Genomic DNA, 19,203 nt, shown 5'->3' with positions numbered 1-19,203 from the left:
ATTATTCAGAAGTTTAAGGTCCAGGGGACTGTAGCCAACCTCCCTGGATGTGGCCGCAAGAGGAAAATTGATGACAAATTGAAGAGACGGATAATACGAATGGTAACCAAAGAGCCCAGAACAACTTCCAACGAGATTAGAGGTGAACTCCAAGGTCAAGGTACATCAGTGTCAGATCGCACCATACGTCGCTGTTTGAGCCAAAGTCGACACCACTGTTGGTTGAAAGCAAATCATATAAAAGCGAGACTGGAATTTGCCAAAATGCATATTGACAAGCCACAGGGATTCTGGGAGAATGTCCTTTGGAAAGATGAGACAAAACTGGAGCTTGTCAGTTTCAAGTTATTTCAGTGACCATTGTGGGTTTTTCTTTCTTTAACGGAAGGGTACCAACAATTTTGTCCACGTCTGTAGTATACCAGTTGTGCCTCTTCAGACCCATTCCCCCTACTGCTGTTTGTGTAGTTTGTGATGCGGTCTGATCGTGTCCCTGTGTTCGCTGCAGCGCTCTCTCACATGTCTGGGCTCTGTGCTCACCCTGAGGCCCATCGCCGGCCTGCTGGACGCTCCGCCGGAGGAGGTGTCCGCCACGGCGCCGCGCGAGCCCCAGGAGCCCAGCAGCTCCTCCCTCAGCAGCGCCTCCTCCTCCGAATACGACGAGGCAGACGCCTGGGAGTGCTTCCAGCATTTCAGCCCCGAAGACGAGGACTGGGACGACGACGAGGATGAGGAGGAGGATGAAGAAGAAGAGGAAGAGGAGGAGGAAGGAGAGTACGACCCTCGACGAGGGCACCTCTCCGAGAAGGGCCGAACGCTGGAGGAGCTGGGCCGCGCCAGGCTGGACGAGGAGGACCTGATTTTGGAGAGGGGGGGCGGCGAGCGGGGGGCGCTGGTGTTCCCCGCCGGTAAATCCGGGGACCAGCAGCGGGGGGGCAGAAGCAGCAGCCCGTCGCTGTACCTCTCGGACGAGAGCTCAACCGGCGAGAGCCGCATCCCCCGCGGCCGGCTGATCCGCAGCAACTTCTACAGCAGCTCACAGCAGCTCTCGCCCATGTCCGCCCGGCACATGCTGCTGCGCGACAAGATGCACGCGCGCAAGCAGGAGCGCGGCCGCAGGCCGCTCCGCACCAGCCTGTCGGGCCGCCTCAACGAGCCGCTCATCGAGTACGTGGAGGACGCGCCCGAGGGGGGCGCGGAGGGGGGCGCCCGCGGCCAGAGGAGAGGCTCCACGCACTCGGCCATGCTCAAGTCCTGCTCGTTCGACAGCGGCGTCAGCCTCTCCCACCCGCTGCCCGCCCAGCGGAGGAGCAGGTCCCTGGACGAGTCCACCAGGAGGTCCCCGGCCTCCTCCGAGCTCCGGGAGCCGGGTGAAGAGGAGGAGGAGGACACGTTGTTCAGTCATAAGGACGAGTTCACCGACGAGGAGGAGAAGGGGGCGGTGGGGGTGGACACACAGCAGAGTACATCGCCGCAGCCTGAAGCTGCCAGCTTCAGGGGGAGGAGGCAGAGTGTGGTGGCCAAAGTGAAGCCCCGAACACAAGGGGTGGAAGAGGGGGAGCCAGCGGAGGAGAGCGCCCCCCAGAGCCAGCCTCAGGCCCCTGAGAGGACTGATGAAGGGTCCAGGCCTCTTTCTGGGGGGGGTGACGTGGGCGGCTCCCAGGCTTCCCTCGCTGAGTCTTACATTCTAGAACCGGACTCTGAGGCCTCCAGTAGAGCGGACTCCTTAGAGGACATCTCCATCCGTCGTCTCGCCATGCCCAAGAAACAGCAGTCCTCCTCTGGAAGGGCCTTGCCTTCATCTCTTCTGCATGGCTCGGATGAGGAGGAGGAGGAGGCTCGCGGACCCCCAACCCCCCCGAGCCGGAGATTTGGATCGAGGCTCAGCCTCCAAGTAGAGAGGGGGGACCTCTCCCTGAAGCGCAGCCCCTCGCGTCTTTCGGATCAGGTCCCCGTGACCATTCCGGGGAACAGGGAGGTCCTCCAGAGACACGCCTCTGCCCCTGCCCTGGAGACCAAGCTGCCCAGCGGGAAGTCTCCCAAGATGGGCCTCATGAAGCTGTTCCGCCGGCAGTCCTGGACGGGCCAGTCGCACTCCCAGCTGGAGGCCGGGGACAGGAAGCAGAGGGAAGGGGAGCGCTCCGCCCCCAAAAGCCCGATGCTAACCCTGAAGAAGAAGATGAGAGCCTCAGCTTCCAGTCTCACTAAGCTCTTCACAAGACAGTCGAGCAAAGAGGAAAAGAAAGGCGGTAAGCTTCTTAATGTCAACGATAACAATAACAATGACAATATCTCAAACAACGATAACGATATCTCCAGTGTCTATAAATACATAACTTATGGATAAATGGTCTTTTAGAGAAAAATGTCTTCATTAGTGTAAATGTCAACGTTTCCAGTAATCTTTCAGCCGTAATCTCTGTGGTCTTTCAGGGCCTATTTATAAAGGTCCTTCCCCAGGGGCTCCAGAGAAGGGACGCACTCCCACCGGCCCTGGGCACGCAGCCTCCGGCTCCAGCAGCCCTCAGAAGAAAGCCTCCAAGCTCTTCTCCATGAAAGTTCCCACCTTCATGAAAAGCAAAGGTGATTTTATAAAAAATATAGTCATTAAAATAAGTTGAACTCAATCATCACTCATTCACCTAACAGGTACTTAAAGACATGAAAACATGAACACTAATAGATAAAGTATTAAGACCTGTATTTAGAGGTTGTAGTCTCACAGCCTGTGTCGACACGATGCCATTGTGTTCTCTAGAGGTGACGATCCGCCCAGCCAGACCAGATGTACACCAGCTGGCAGGAGGTGGCGTGCTGCTGGTGTGGAAACCTGTCAAGGCCAGCGAGACCTTCACCTACTGCTTACAGTACAGCATAGCGGGTAATTACACCCTCACTTACTGCCTACAGTACGGCAGGTAAACACAGCCTCACCCACTGCCTAAAGTACTACACACAGCAGGTATGTGTGCTGAGAAATGGTGGTTGTAAAACAATGCACTGATATTCTCTCTGTGTGTTCAGCCATGGTGGTTATAAAAAGAGACATGAATATTATGTGTTCAGAGGTGGTGGCTCTAGAAAGATGCTTTCATGGTCTCTGGGTTCAAAGATGGCTGTAAAAATGCATTGATAATCCGTGTTCAGAGTTTGTGGTTAAAAGTGCACTTTATGAAAAGATACACTGATGTTCTCTTGGCCTGTGTCGTGCCGTCACAGGTGGCGTTGTGGAGTGGAAGTTGATGGCGGAGGACGTCGCTGACAGCTGCTACACTGTCAGCTCCTTACCGAAGGGCCCGGGCTACGTGTTCAGAGTTGGCTGTGTCACTAAAGCAGGAGCCGGACCGTTCAGTGACCCCACAGTCCTGGCCTTCATGGCAGTCCAACATGAAGGCAAGGCCTAGTCTTTATCAAACACAGAGCCACCAGACCCTGAAACTCATTAAAGAAAAATGAAGATGAAGTGAAGTTGAAGATTTTGTGAAAGATTTGAAAGTTGAAAGAGAAGATTACTATTTTGGAAGTGTAAACAGACTGCATCCAATAGGAAAAACCTAAATACTCTACTGCAGTCGCTGAGTTCAAAGGCTAAGATTGGTCTAAGATCTTCAGCCAATAGAACACTATGATATCATCAGTTGCGGTTTTCGAATGCCCAGAAAATATGAACGGCAGATTTGATCAATGTTTAATTTTTTTCTTGAAAAACGTTAGAGTATTAGCCCAACTGCCCAAGTGGCCTGCCCTGTCACATGCTAGATCGAGGCTAATGTGCCTGGTCTGATGGGTGTGGAAGGCAGTGGGAGGAGATAGCGTTCAGAAATTTGAGGAAAGCCTAAAATAACAAGCACAAATACAAAGAAGAAAGGGGTAAGTTTAAAGCTTTTAAAGCCAGCTTAACAAGATGAAGTAGTAAGAAGGGCAGAAAGTTGGCATTTGGCTAACGAAATGAAAATCCCCATTAAGTGAAAGTCATCTAACTGTGGCATAAAACTAATCTTTTAAGTGGCCTTAAGCTTGGCAACGATGAATCCCACATGACAGGTGCTTAATTCTGCTTCTTCTCCTTAGACTCCCACATTCCTCTCATTCAAAAGGAATCGCTCAGGTCAAAGGTCATTGTGACAGGGGCCCAGGGGACCCACAAGATATACTCCTTCCTCTCTGAGATTAACAGGTACGAAACAACTCAAGATATACTCGTTCCTCTCTGAGATTAACAGGTACGAAACAACTCAAGATATACTCGTTCCTCTCTGAGATTAACAGGTACGAAACAACTCAAGATATACTCTTACCTTTCTGAGATTAACAGGTATGAATTACATTTCCACACATTGTTGACATCTCTAGCAAAAGATCAGCATATACTGTAGCAGTCTCGATATAATGCATATCATAATACTGTTCAATTTTAGCATAATCTATTCAAATTGCACCAAAAACAATACAAAATTGTATTTCAGTATTATTACACTTCATCAGGCATCGTTTCAGTTTATCAACCTCTTGAATCTGTTTTTACCTTGTGAAAGTGTATATCAAAAACAATGTATATCACAACCATAACAACATCCCCAGGGGTATATAAAAGTGGTGTGATTGTGTCTCCGTCATAAGGCGTTGCTTCAGTGGGGTGGCCCTGTGTTAGTGTATTGTATTAAAGTGGGGTGGCCCAGTGTTAGTGTGTAGTATTAAAGTGAGGAGGCCCAGTGTTAGTGTATTGTATTAAAGTGGGGTGTTAGTGTGTAGTATTAGTATTGAAGTGTGGTTGTGTCTCTGTGATAAGGGGCCGCTTCAGTGTGGTGGCCCAGTGTTAGTGTGTAGTATTAAAGTGGAGTGGCCCAGTGTTAGTGTGTAGTATTAAAGTGGAGTGGCCCAGTGTTAGTGTGTAGTATTAAAGTGCGGAGGCCCAGTGTTAGTGTGTAGTATTAAAGTGTGGTGTTAGTGTGTAGTATTAAAGTGTGGTGTTAGTGTGTAGTATTAAAGTGTGGTTGTGTCTCTGTGATAAGGGGCCGCTTCAGTGTGGTGGCCCAGTGCCGTGAAGAGCAGAGCCAGCAGGACCTGGCGGCTAAGATCACCCCGTACCGGGCCGAGCAGCGCCAGCTGGTCCTGCGGGAGTACCAGGTCCTGAAGAGGCTCAACCACCCGCACCTGGTGCAGCTGTACTCCGCCCTCATCAGCCCGGACTACCTGGTGCTGCTGGAGGAGCTGTGCGCCGGCCGGGAGCTCCTCTACAACCTGGCAGAGAGGCAAGCAACAAACAAAAAAACACCAAGGCTGACGGCTGTCAGTTTTTTATTGCACAAACGACAACAGACTGCAACACACACGTGTTATATATGGAGACGACACAGGACACACACACACACGCACACGCAGGCCTGAGGTCGCCGTGAATTCGTCTTCTGCTTTTTCCCATCCCGGGACGTCCTTCCTCCAGGACCCCCCAGGAGCAATGGGCAGCTTCTCAGCACCTGGGGACCAAGTGAACCGTCCGGCTCGGTCAGGGACGGACAGGAGTGTTCAACACGCTGGGCTGGGGCACAGCCTGCTCCGGAACAGGTCCAGCCCAGATTTGGCTCAAATGTGGCTCAAATGTGGCTCAGGTTTGTCTCAAATTTGGCTCAAATGTGGCTCAAATTTGTCTCAAATGTGGCTCAGGTTTGGCTCAGGTCTGGCACGGATCCGATCAGGGCTGGATCTGTTTTCAGAGTCAGCTGTCCTGAGGGGTGGTGTGCATCACTTAACCTCCTCCAAATGTCAACGCATGATGTGCTGACGTCACATGGGACGGGCTGCCTCCATTAGACAGACACCAGTGACCTTTACCGTGACTGAAGGGTCAGCTATCTATAATCATTGAATCACTGCCATTCCTTTAAGTCCATTGTAATTAAGTCTGTGTCTGCTGTGCTTCAGAGAGGCGTACGCCGAGATGGATGTGAGTGAACTACTCGTGCAGATCCTGAGTGCAGTGGACTACCTGCACAGCCGCCGCATGATGCACCTAGACCTCAAGTCCGACAACATGCTGGTGACGGGCAGCAACGTGGTGAAGATCGTGGACCTGGGCTCGGCCCAGCTCTACACGCCGGGCCAGGCTCAGAACGTGGAGCATCTGAAGGAGCTGACTGAGTGCAAGGGTGAGGGTAGTGATGTGACACGGCATGTCCGATCTGGCCTGAAAGATGCTCCCTCACAGGTGTTATCAGACTTTTATCCAAAGGTCAGGTTCATTGCAGAGTAATTCTCTGTCTGGTCTGGTGTAAAATAGATATATAATCAATACACTTCTGACCCTGTCAGGATCTTTGGTCGTGGCTCCAAAATGGTGGTTCTACGTCACACTACGAGTGAGCTTCAAAGATGGCCATTGTCACATTTTTATGACCAAAGATAGCCTGGGACAAAATCCTGACAGGGTCAGAAATTTAGGATGACCATCTCACAATGTGACTGCTGCTACGACCATGTCTACTAACCAACCAATTAGAATGCAGCATGAAAAGACGCACTGATCATCGCAACACTGGCGCCAAACATGTATGTATGTATGTATCCATGTATGCATGTATGTTTGTACGTATGTATGTATGCATGTATGTATCTATGTATGTATGAATGTATGCATGTATGTAGGTATGTAGGTATGCATGCATGTATGTAGGTTTGTATGTATATATACAGTATATATGTGTGTATGTATGTACAGTGGGGAAAATAGGTATTTGACCCCCTGCCGATTTCGCAAGTTTGGCCACTTGCAAAGAAATGCGTGATCTATAATTGCAATGGTAGGTCTATTTTTAACAGTGAGAGACACCAGTTGAGATCAGATGTACCTTGTTAGGCCTAATGAGGACTAATCTGTGTGCTTTTTGGGCACAACACTGGTCTGTGGGAGCCAGAATTCTTGCTGTTTGGTAGGGGTTCAAATACTTATTTTCCACGATCAAATGCAAATCAAATCATAACTGTTATAAAATGCAGTTTTCTGGATGTTTTTATTGATATTCTGTCTCTCACTGTTAAAATAGACCTACCATTGCAATTATAGATCACACATTTCTTTGCAAGTGGCCAATCTTGCCAAATCGGCAGGGGGTCAAATACTTATTTTCCCCACTGTATGTGTGTGTGTGTGTGTGTATGTATGTACTGTATGTACTGTATGTATTTATGTATAGGTACTGCACAGATACAAAGCTGCCTATATATAAATATGTGTATGGGTGTACTGCATGTACTGCATTGAGCAACGCTCAATCACATCAAGTTTAATCCAAGAAATGTTGAATCCAGAAGATGACAAAATATCAGATGTTTTTAATAATGCCCTAAAAGCTCAACAAATCTTTGTAACAAATCTTTGAGAATATATTCTATCCATCTGTTATGTCTTTGTCAGTTTACATTGTCCTTCCCAAAGCTCCTGAAATCTTGGAGGGCCAAGGAGTTGGACCTGAAACAGATATCTGGGCAATAGGCATATTGGCCTTTATCATGTGAGTATTGCAGGCAGTGCTGTCTTCACTTTGGATTTACCCACTAAGAGTGCTTTTCAAAGGTTAATCCTTTCTACTAAAATATTTCTAATACCATAATGTGGAATAATTTCCAGCTCTAGTGGAAGTGTTTGATACCTTATTCTGCAATTTTTTAAACTGTCACTTTTGGTAATGAAAAGCATAAATGCTTGAACACGTGGCTGGAGATGATAGGACTGATTTCATGGGAGAAGCTAACCTGTGTTAGCTCAGCAATGGCTCAACATTGGCACACAGTGGCCACAGCAGCTAACCCCTCATCTAATGGTGTTACCATCGTACGTGTTCAGGCTCAGTGCAGACAACCCGTTTCATGCAGAGCTGAACTGGGAGAGGGACCGCAACATCAAGAAGGGCAAGATCCAGTTTGGCCGCTGCTACCCAGGTCTGTCAGAAGGAGCCCTTAACTTCATGAAGAGCGCACTCAACAACAAAGCCTGGTGAGAAAGCATAGACACACATACACACACGGAATCACAAACACACTTACACCCCCCCCCCCACACACACACACACACACACACACACACACACACACACACACATAAACACACATAAACACGTGCACTCTTATACACACACACACACGCACGTACACACACACACACAAATGCGTGCACTCTCATACACATACACACACACACACACACACACACACACACACACACACACACACACACACACACACACACACACTTCTGTTGAGATCATGTTAATTCCACAGGCCCTTTCTGTCTCACACATATCCATAAGCAGACTCCATGTGTCTGGTGAGAGTTTCATCTGCCTATGCCTCTCCTCCCAGTTCCACGTCACAGAGTTGTGTAAATTCATTAAAAAATACATGTAATTGTAATCCGTTACAATTACTAAGAACAAAGAATGTAATTCAATTACAGTTGCTCATCAAAATGGTGGTGATTACAGAAGGGTTACATCCGAATATATTCTTTTCTTTTCTGAGACAATTATTTTCAAACAGTTTCTTCATTAAAATAATAATATAATTTATGGGTTTGTGGGTTTGTGACTCAATCCAAATGGGCTAAATAAAATACCATTCCTTGTGGAATAGCTTTTCAAAGGGAGATTTAGAGAAAACGTTTAAAAATGGAATTTGATGAATAGCTTTTACTGTTGTGGTGGTATATTGACAAATCTCCAGTAATCAGCGCAGACTCGCTGTCGCTACTCCTAAAAGAAGGGGTGGCTCACGTTCCTCCGTGCGTTCCTCTCTCATATCACAGGGTTTAAATCATTCAAACATTACATCAGAACCCAGTATATTTCCAGGTGTGGGTGTATAATGGAAGCTTTTTGAATTCTGCCCAAAGTTCACTGTGCTTACTGTAAGAACTCATCCAATTTGTATTTTTTAGGCAGGCTCAGTAATGGTTGTATATTATCTCCATTGCACACAACAGCTCTACACTGTTGATGTCTTGACATTGAGCTTGAGACGGACGCCAGAACCTTGAGACCTTTGAGTGTCTGCGGCTGGTTTCTAATGGAGTCCTTATTATATAATTATTATTATTATAAAGTCTTATTGGCACATCATTATTATTATTATAGTCTTATTGGCACATCATTAGTGTCCTCATTACGTTCCTGTAGCTCAACTGTTGCAGCGCTTGCCTCCCACACATACTGATGATACATACAGAATGTATATGTTCACTGTACTGGAAGTTGCTTTGGATGAAAGGGCTGGCTAAATAAATGAATACATGTAATGGGGGATGTGAATGGCTGTAAATGAATAAATGTAATGGGGGATGTGAATGGCTGTAAATTAATAAATGTAATGGGGGATGTGAATGGCTGTAAATGGCTGCTGCTTGTCTGCAGGGGGAGACCCTCGGCTGGGGAGTGCCTCCAGAACCCTTGGGTCCGCGGGGAACCCCACGCCGCGGCCAGACGGAGGGACTCCATGGTCTGCTTCTCCACCGACAAGCTGCAGGCCTTCCTTCAGGAGCGGGAGGTCAAGCGCGACCACATCCGAACTAAGGCTAAGGTCCCACTTCTGCAGTAGGGGACTGGAGGGGGGCCCTGAACTGGCAACAGGGGAACTGCTTTAAAATGTGAAAATGTGAATCTGTTTGTGAGATCTTTGAATGATTTTCAGAGTTTTTTTTTGTCCTTTTTCTGTTTTAATGCTGCTGTCTTTCTAACATGGACTTAGCATGTCATGATGAAGTGCTGTTCAATTATTTTTAACATGAAAAGGATTTCTGCATGATGCAATTGTCAATAATACTATGCAAATTCTTTAGTCCAAATCTAATTTATAGATTATAAACAAAAATCATAATTGCCACTATATGAACTGTTATGTGTATCGTCTGTAAACAACAACTTTGTTTTTGTTTACATGGAAGTGAAAGAAATTATGTGATTTAAAGAGGACAAATATATTACAGACAGGGTTTTATTTATTTGAAATTAAGACTTTTAATAGATTGATTTACTTTTGCATAGATTTGTAAATTCTAAGGTTAGTTTGAACCTAGAATTTCAGTTTGTCTTACCGTAAAAATACAGTGTACTGATAAAACAGCATTTTTTTTTCCTTTTTCAAACACATGATTAATATTAGAAACAAGCTTAATTCTGACTCATTTGTATTGATAAATTGCCTTTGTGATATCAGGGATAAGCTTAGATTAATACAAACTTTTAATTAATTAATTCATTCATTAAGTTAAATTAAATTAATAAAGCATCAACTGCATGGAGGCAATAGGCCTATGTCCCAGCTGTAGCGATTCTTTTTTCAGTTTGCTTCAAAGTTTCGGTCCTTGCGGTTTTGGAGAACATTCAGAATGTGTTGTTGTTTGGTTTTGCACTGGTTCTGTGCATTGAAACTGATTGCCCATAAAGATTTGTTTGACAATAAACACTTGTTGGACAATGTTATTATTAGGCACTAATAAGGTGATTGCATTTTCAATGAGCAGGGATGTATACCTAACATGTTACAGATGAAGAGATACTATCTCATAAAATCAATGCCATTAATAATAGCACACTGAATTCATTTTCCCATCGCCCCATCAAGACTAAAAACGTTGTGTGGTTAATTTTGCTGTGATGATACTCCACGCCACAAGGAGGCGATAAGCTAAATTCAGCGCCCTACTTAATTCAAAACCTAAGAAGTACTGGTTTGCATTGTAGTATCAATGAGTGCCGTACTGTAAACTAGCTAAGCTAGCCAACTAACGGGGACAAATATACCACACAATAAGCCATCAGGTGGACAGGTAAATCGAATTTACAGCTGGTGTATACTTTAATAATATAAATGGACTACGTTTAAATCTGATAACTGTAGTGCATTTGTTTTTCACACAAATACATTAGTCTCGAAGCTAGTAGTCAGCTAACTTTAGCTTTGTAGCCAACGCCGTTGTAGCCCTGTACGGGTACTATTTTGTTCAGCTTATTCAGCTAGCTAGATAAATACTCTATTCTACATAACCGGAGAGAAATGTGACAGCTTTATTGTTATAATATTCAAGACGGTGACTAATATTCACCTGATTCGCCACTCTCCCGCGAAGCCTCGTTAGCTAATATAGCAGTAGCTAACTAGGTAGCATTAGACGTTGCAGCGTTGTCCACATTGCTTTACCTTGACAAGGTAACTGACTATAGCCAACCTTTTGTATTCTTTACGGGCTCATTAGTGAACTGGGGGCCTGCCTTTATCCTAGATAATGCATTGCTCAAATAACGTTTATGTGGCGTTATTTGATGGTGCAATAACGGTAAGGTGAGTGTACTATAACCGTTAATATGCACACCTTGTTTGACACCGTAGTGTCGGTACATCATGGGAACCGGTGCTGATGTGAGAGACATCTTGGAGCTGACAGGAGGAGACAATGATGGGGGGCCCATTAGTAAAAAAGACATTATCAACTCTGACAAGGTAAGAGAGAAGAAAATGCACCAACGTGTGAATGACATGTTTTCTGTACACTCTATGGTTGTGTATACTCTTGTTTCTGAATTGTGCTTTTCAATTACTTGTGCCCTACAGAAAAAAGCGAAGAAAACGACAGAGACGCTAACATTTAAACGACCAGAGGGCATGCACAGAGAGGTCTATGCGCTCCTCTATTCAGACAAAAAGTAATTGCAAAATCTTTGTAATGGTTTCTTTGTGAATTTTCAATAATTAATCATGAACTCCTTGTTTTTTCCGTATACTGGATATAGACGGTTACATCAACAGCATAACCGTGCATTCAAATGTAACTGTATCCCCAACTCCACCTGCTGCATAATTCTGAGAAATGCTAAAAAAGTGGGCAAGGGGCTGGGAGGGGGAGCAGAGTGGGACTGAGGGTGGGGGGTGGACGTAAACTCCTGTGAATGATGAGTCTTGATATTCAAATGAGAATAAGACTCACACTCACATGGGGGCCACGCCACCCATTTCATGATGCAAAGTCCCAACCGGTCACCTTTAATTCAGCATTGGCCTGGGAAAGTGCTAAGAACACCAGTGTCACCCTTGGGTTACCAGCGAGCACACATCCTGTTAAAATGTAGACCTTGTATGTGCTTGGATAAAAGTGCCTGATGAATGTGAATGTGGAGAATATTTATTGGTTCTCTGTGTGCAGAGATGCTCCTCCACTGCTGCCCAGCGACACCACTCAGGGGTACAGGACTGTGAAAGCCAAGCTCGGCTGCAAGAAGGTCCGTCCCTGGAAGTGGATGCCCTTCGCCAACCCGGCCAGGCGTGATGGAGCCATATTCCACCACTGGAGACGGGTGGCAGAAGAGGGGAAGGACTATCCATTTGCCCGCTTCAACAAGGTATAGAGACAGAGCGCAATGAGTCCCCACCCGCACTGGAGAGGGAAAGTATTCTTCGCTCTCCATTGACTTTGTATTGCTTGAAGGTGCCTCCTTTTAACCCTTGGTTGCATATTGTGGCGCTGATTATTTTCCCTTCCAGTGGGTGTAGTTTTCAGATTATGACGCATTACCGTCTGTCTCTGACAGGCAGGCAGGCAGGCAGCCAGACAGCCAGGTAGACAGATATACTTTGATCCCCGAGGGGAAATTGTAGTGTTGCAGCAGCATTTCACATTAATCTCAAAACACACATAAATTACAAGAAACACGCACAGTGAAAACGCAATATTTAAAATATATTTATGTAGAAAACAATTCACTAGAATGGAAATGGAATAGAATGAGATGTAACCGAGCCAGTGGGGATCTTAAGAGGTAATACATGTTTGTTTGGTTCTTAATGAGGTGTGTTTTTTGTGTGTGTTTAGACGGTGCAGGTGCCTGTGTACTCAGAACAAGAGTACCAGATGTATCTCCATGACGATGGCTGGACTAAGAATGAGACAGATCACCTGTTTGATCTGTGCAAACGTTTCGACCTACGCTTCATTGTCATCCATGACCGCTATGACCATCAGCAGTACAGGGTAAGACCATACGCGTTTTCCTTAGATTGACACATTTGGTTGGTTTTTAACTTCACTCCAGATTTGAAATGACAGTTCCTTTTTTATATTATTCATATCCCAGAACACATGCATAGTTTTAGGATGGTTGTTAAAAATGCACTCGTTAAAAAGAGAGAAGATGGATTTTGAATCATTATTTGTCCTCACCTTTGCTGTGACTCGTCCCTCAGAAACGCTCCGTGGAGGACCTGAAGGAGCGCTACTACACCATCTGTGGCAAGCTGGCAAAAGTACGTTCTGCAACCGGGACTGAGCCCAAGATCTACGTTTTTGATGCGGGACACGAGCGGCGCAGGAAAGAGCAGCTCGAGAGGCTTTTTAACCGCACCCCAGAGCAGGTGAGACACACACACACACACACCACAATCACTACCACTGCCATCTGCTTTAGATGGATAGATGGATAGATGGATACCTGCAATATATGCTGATATTCAGAGTGTATATTTAAGCAGGAATAAGAAGTCTCCCTGTCTGTCATGAATGTGTGTTGAGGCTAGTATACCTGTAGGTGGCAGCAACTCAGCTTTTTAGATCTGGAGTGGATTATGGTATGTTGGTATGAATGGTATGTTTGTTTTTCCTTTATTGATGGTTTTTATTTTAATTCAATATGAATTTTTAAACTCCTAATTCTACATTTATTTGTGAATTTAGTGTTCAAAAAATAGTAGAGTAGAGTTTGAATAAATGAATGCATTTAGATTTTGAATATAAAGCATTGAAGGGTTTTGTATGATACAAATGAAATGCCCTTTAACCACACGATTTGAGACATGTTTACACCCATCAAAGTTTTTGAGATGTTGCGATGGAACATTACAATGTTGCATCCACTGTCCTCCTGCAGGTGGCAGAAGAAGAGTATCTCGTCCAGGAGCTGAGGAAGATTGAGACGAGGAAAAAGGAGCGTGAGAAGAAGGCCCAGGACCTCCAGAAGCTCATCACAGCGGCAGACACCACCACAGAGATGCGCCGCGCCGAGCGCAAAGCCACGAAGAAGAAGCTCCCTCAGAAGCGCGAGACGGAGAAACCGGTACGTCATCCAACACCTCACACAAACCATCCTCAGACTAAAACAGACTTCTCTAATGCCGTCTATGGCTGCTTTCTTACTCACTAATTGAGAACTGTAACAGTGTATGCACTAGTATAGTATATAATATTGTAACAGAGTATACACTATGGCTTTTTCTTGTGGGAGTGGAGTTGTTGAGCAAGAGAGTTCTGTTTGCTGTAGTCAACAGGAAATGCCTTATAGAGAAGCCCTTATACAAACTGTGCTGGAAAAACAGAATTCCTTTTACAGAGTAACAATTTGATGCCATTTCCAACGCGTATCATATTTGATACTTTTAATCTGTGTGATGAAACCGTAAGCAACCTGCTTTTCAACCTAAGTGGTGAGTGTGTGTGGTGATGTGATTTTATTCAGCAGTGGGTGGTTGGCCTCTCATGCCCTTGTTCATCTGCTTTTCTCCTCTTTCTCTCTCTCTCTCTCTCGCTCTCTCTCTCTCTCTCTCTCTCTCTTTCTCTCTCTTTCTCCTTCTCTCTATATATATCATGACAGGCTGTTCCTGAAACAGCCGGCATCAAGTTCCCAGACTTCAAATCAGCTGGAGTCACGCTCCGCAGCCAGAGGGTAAGGCTCACACACACACACACACACACACACACACACGCCGCCCATCACTGCCCATCACTGCCCAGTCACCCCTCATTCTCAGCAGCCTATGCTTTTGTCCTGCAACATGGCCCCAGTCAAGCACAGGCTGCACTAACTCCACTAGCCGTGTGTGTGTGTGTGTGTGTGTGTGTGTGTGTGTGTGTGTGTGTGTGTGTGTGTGTGTGTGTGTGTGTGTGTGTGTGTGTGTGTGTGTGTGTGTGTGTGTGTCTCATTAGCAAGCGTGTGATGTATATGCCCGGCTGCAAACTAATAGTGGTTCACTGTGGGATTCATCTTGAAGAGTGATGAGGGGTAGTAGCTCTATGCAAAAGACATTAAAGCGCCTGCAGAAGTGTATTACTCACATCTCCCGGGTGATCTGTTTGCCAGGCTCCAGTGGATAAACACATTTTGATCGGCCCCCCTCTGAAGTGCATTTCATAGGTATTAAGCGCGTGAGAGATGGGGCCGCTCTTCTTTTTGCCTATCGCTCTCGTACTCCTTTCCAGTTGGTAGTCATTGGAGATTTGGGATGAGATGGCTTCAGATGGAGACACACACACACACACACACACACACACACACACACACGGAGTGGCATGGAGCTCTCCCGTTGGACATTTCCTGTTTTCTTAAAGAGCATATACTGAGGTGTACTCTCTGCCATATTTTCACATGGTCAGAGGTGGACATTGAAATGTACAGTAAAACATGTAATTTGTTTGCAGCGCTATGAAGCCCACCTCGATGTAAACCCTTATCTGTGTTGTGCTGAAGTTTATCGGGTTTGTGTGTGTCTCTCAGATGAAGCTCCCCAGTTCTGTTGGCCAGAAGAAGATCAAAGCCATCGAGCAGATTCTCACGGAACAGGGCGTGGGTGAGTTCCGTGTATATATGCAGACACACATATACAAATGTAAATGCTGCGAGTACACACAAATACTCGTCCACTCAATAATCACATCCCTGATGTAATGTCATACTCTGCCAGTGCCTAATGTTGTCTAGCATGCATTGTACAGACAAGTTCTCATTACAACTGTGCCTTGCCTATAAAACGATTTCAAGTTAGGAGTTGCCCTTAAAATGATAATCCTTTAAATTCCCCCATTCTTGTGGCTCTGCCCCCCCCAGATCTGAACCCCATGCCCACAGAGGAGATCGTGCAGATGTTTAACGAGCTGCGCAGCGACCTGGTGCTGCTCTACGAGCTCAAGCAGGCGCACAGCAACTGCGAGTACGAGCAGCAGATGCTGCGCCACCGCTACGACGCGCTGCTCAAGGCCGGAGGGACCGCACCTCCTCAGGCCGAGGGGCCCGGGCTCGAGAGCCAGAGCTGGCCGGGCGCCGACGACATCAAGACGGAGGCCAAGGAGCAGATCATCGATGTGGTGGGGGCCCCGCTCACCCCCAACTCTGTGAGTCGACAAAACATGGGATACTCTCTTTCTGTTCGTTATAAAAGTCTGATTTAAAGAATTAATCATCCTATAATTTGTTTGCATTTTATTGCAAGACTCCTATAGGCCGGAATTTATATTTGTTGTTTATCTACTGAGAAAGATGATGACCGAGATTAGGCTCAAGAAATTCTACCATTGTCCAATAAATACCTTTAAGATAGTTCACTGAACCATATAAGCGTTGCGTGGAAAGAGATCAGCTTTTATCACTGAAATAGTGTACATTTATTTACTGTCTTGTGAGCTGTGAAACGCCTAACATGTCTGTCCTGTTTTCTGCAGCGGAAAAGACGAGAATCCGCCTCCAGTTCCTCGTCCATCAAGAAGGTGAAGAAGCCCTGATGTGGACAATGTGTTTTAATCGGATGGACAGATTGCACTGAGGGGGAGGAGAGGGGATGTTTCCAGGATTTGCCTGCAGCAAGGGGGCCATGTATGGGAGGGGACTGGCAGGGGGTTGGAGGGGGGTGGATTATTTCATAGGGCCAGTCATCCATCAAGCACCCCAGAAAGAGCCAAAGCCCTGGCTCTCCTCCTAATCGCGGATGGCGCTCTCGTTCGACGCCTCCCCCCCCCCCCCACCAAACCACTCTTTCTCTTTCGTGTTACATCTCCACCATCCTGCCTCCCTTCTTCCGCATCCGCTGGACTCGAGCGCATCACCGTGACACAGACCGCCGCTGACACTCCATTCCATTACCGCTCCCCCCCCCCTCTGTCCCGCCACGGCCAGCCCGGCCGTGATGAAGCCAGATGAACTGTAAATTGGCAGCCAGGGCTAATGGATGCCTGCAACAGTGCTGGCTTGTCTGTGCAAAATAAAGCTCTGAGGGGAAGGGGCAGGTCTGTACTCTTCCCCTGCGCTGTGGGAATGTGGGTACTGTGTTTTTGTCATTCTCTAGTCACTGGGGTGTCCGGGCCTCGTTGTAATAAGCAGTGTGGTGAATGTTCTGCATTGACATGGGGGCAAAGCAAGGCTTCTCTGTTTTATGGTTTTACTCTTTGCCCTTTGTGTTCGCGGCTCGGGTTGTGACAGAATAGAAAGGAGGTGGAGCCTGTTACATTTCCTTCACCAAGGCAACCTCTTTCTCCTCGCTCTTCAGTGCCCTCTTCAAAAAAAAAAAAAAAAACGAATAAATGTTTTGGTTTTGTATTTTGTTTCGGTTTTTCAAATTTGGTCTGCAGTTCATTGTGTGTGTGTGTGTGTGTGTGTGTGTGTGTGTGTGTGTGTGTGTGTGTGTGTGTGTGTGTGTGTGTGTGTGTGTGTGTGTGTGTGTGTGTGTGTGTGTGTGTGTGTGTGTGTGTGTGTGTGTGTGTGTGTGTGTGTGAGTGAGAGAGAGAGCCTACAGTTCTACTGTTGTGAAAGAAGAGGATGCAAATTTTCATAGAAAACTGGATGGATTGGATCGTGTTTATATGTTCTGCCGGTGACACCAAGAAAACCAATTGCAGCTGATTTCAAGTGCTGAGTGAGTTGTTAACCTTTCCATGGAGAGAAAGCTGTTAAACTTTGGAGCGGAATTAACACTGACAGCACTGTCTGTTACTGTTTGGCCAGGTAGATATGGTGTGGAGAAATTTGATCAGAGCTAAGTTAGCCCTGAACCTGAACGAAATGGCCAATCCTTATATTTCTTCTGGCTGTCAGTTAATACCAGTATGTGTAATTAGAAAGCCATTTGTATGCAAATGGGTGTATGAAAGTGGGTTCATTTTAGTGCTGATAGACTCGTAAAATGTACTTGAGAGGGCGAGACAATTAAGCTAGTATTCAGAATTGGCTTTTGAAAAAAAAAAAAAATACTTCAATTTGCCAGGCCAGTTGATATAAAACTCATATTTTTTGGCGTTGGAGTGATTTAAAATATTTTTGTAAATGAAACGGAATTACTTTTCAAGTCCAGCTTGATTTTACGCACTGGCTACGTCACCTGCATCATTGACGGCTTGATAATGAAACCTCAATGTCGGCCCACAACATGTCGGATAAATTAAGGGTTCTTACGGGTTGACTAATAGAGAAGGTTATATATATGTTGAGGTGAGCAGAATGGGCTGCTTCTTTCCCGCCATGTGGCTCGTGTTCACCACTATTTCGGCACAGCAGGGAGTCGCTCCGCTCGCGTGTCTGTAAATTGGCTGTCAAGACGACGCATCAATAACGGCAACGACAGATGACAACAGTAGGCCTATCACCGATCACCACTTAATGATACGATGATAAAGACCGTTTCCAGTAAATCTATTACAGTTGTGGATTTGACAGGAAACATTCATAATTGATGTGTCATTTTTATTCTTGTGTGTGATTAATTTATCTGTTGATTTAGAGAGCAGGGCTTTTGTGGACTCGGCACAAACCCACAGCTAGATAGCAAATGGATAGCCAATACTTTGAGATAGTAGAAACTAGATTAACTCCTTTGCAGTCTGATCATGTTTTGCATCCACTTAGATATGCTGAGAAGTCCATAGACAGTAAACAGTTGGCCTTTTGGCTTTATTGTAGCTAGAAGCTATGGTGTTTGTGGCATTTAACAAGTTCCCAGTATTCAGTGATACCACAAAATATTGGAATTATGGCGTTTTCTATTCAGTGATTTTAAAATATTGAGCCCGGACGTTCTGACCCTATTAACTCAAAAGCTAAAACCCCTTCAATTAAGTGATATATTTCATTCTTTTAAATAATATTTTGGTATTAGACTTAACTCTCAATGGCATAGCCTATAAATAACAATTACAACAAAACCATGCAAGGGATTTGTTACAATAAAACTATGAGAACCAGAACCTTATCTTTCCAAGGTCATCTCATGGGGTTGGGTTGAACAAAAAAAAATAGTCTCAATGACCTACAGCCAAGGCATAGCCTATTTCCCTCAACAATTTGTGGTCAGAGATCTTGTGTTTGTGCAGAGAGCTTGTGCCTTAACATTTTTCGGTTTAACTCATTGTTCTATCATTGTGAAAATCTTTTTGAAGTTTTAAAAGTTGATCTTGGCTGATTCTAACCTGGA

The 19,203-nt window shown here is 45.6% G+C and overlaps 2 protein-coding genes across 2 annotated transcripts in view; both read left to right on the top strand.

Moving 5' to 3' along the window:
* The window catches only part of obscna (obscurin, cytoskeletal calmodulin and titin-interacting RhoGEF a), a 50,957-nt gene extending 40,507 nt beyond the window's left edge, over positions 1 to 10,450 (top strand). Inside the window, exons 63-73 of the mRNA XM_042709000.1 lie at positions 509 to 670; positions 809 to 2,249; positions 2,434 to 2,583; positions 2,759 to 2,881; positions 3,220 to 3,393; positions 4,072 to 4,177; positions 5,013 to 5,252; positions 5,923 to 6,146; positions 7,433 to 7,508; positions 7,841 to 7,990; positions 9,402 to 10,450. Of these exons, the coding sequence (XP_042564934.1) occupies positions 509 to 670; positions 809 to 2,249; positions 2,434 to 2,583; positions 2,759 to 2,881; positions 3,220 to 3,393; positions 4,072 to 4,177; positions 5,013 to 5,252; positions 5,923 to 6,146; positions 7,433 to 7,508; positions 7,841 to 7,990; positions 9,402 to 9,585 (3,030 nt within the window). The 3' untranslated portion in view covers positions 9,586 to 10,450. The remainder of the gene's footprint in view (positions 1 to 508; positions 671 to 808; positions 2,250 to 2,433; positions 2,584 to 2,758; positions 2,882 to 3,219; positions 3,394 to 4,071; positions 4,178 to 5,012; positions 5,253 to 5,922; positions 6,147 to 7,432; positions 7,509 to 7,840; positions 7,991 to 9,401) is intronic.
* A 244-nt stretch (positions 10,451 to 10,694) lies between these two features.
* dmap1 (DNA methyltransferase 1 associated protein 1) lies at positions 10,695 to 17,336 on the top strand. The gene is made up of 11 exons (XM_012821877.3): positions 10,695 to 10,816; positions 11,377 to 11,487; positions 11,599 to 11,690; positions 12,188 to 12,383; positions 12,854 to 13,012; positions 13,225 to 13,392; positions 13,905 to 14,090; positions 14,625 to 14,696; positions 15,525 to 15,597; positions 15,855 to 16,138; positions 16,466 to 17,336. The coding sequence occupies exons 2-11, from the start codon at positions 11,389 to 11,391 to the stop codon at positions 16,523 to 16,525; spliced, it is 1,389 nt and encodes a 462-aa protein (XP_012677331.1). The 5' UTR covers positions 10,695 to 10,816; positions 11,377 to 11,388; the 3' UTR covers positions 16,526 to 17,336.
* The last annotated feature ends 1,867 nt before the right edge of the window (positions 17,337 to 19,203 follow it).

Source organism: Clupea harengus, chromosome 10, assembly GCF_900700415.2.
Source record: "Clupea harengus chromosome 10, Ch_v2.0.2, whole genome shotgun sequence".
NCBI lineage: Eukaryota > Metazoa > Chordata > Actinopteri > Clupeiformes > Clupeidae > Clupea > Clupea harengus.
Note: the sequence above shows the minus strand (reverse complement) of the source record. Positions and strands in the feature narration are given on the sequence as shown.

Excerpts from the sequence above, each read along its gene's own strand:
- dmap1 (XM_012821877.3), top strand. The coding sequence starts at position 11,389 with ATGGGAACCGGTGCTGATGTGAGAGACATCTTGGAGCTGACAGGAGGA. Across the intron at positions 11,488-11,598 it reads ACATTATCAACTCTGACAAG|AAAAAAGCGAAGAAAACGAC; the intron begins GTAAGAGAGAAG and ends TGTGCCCTACAG. Across the intron at positions 14,697-15,524 it reads TCACGCTCCGCAGCCAGAGG|ATGAAGCTCCCCAGTTCTGT; the intron begins GTAAGGCTCACA and ends TGTGTCTCTCAG.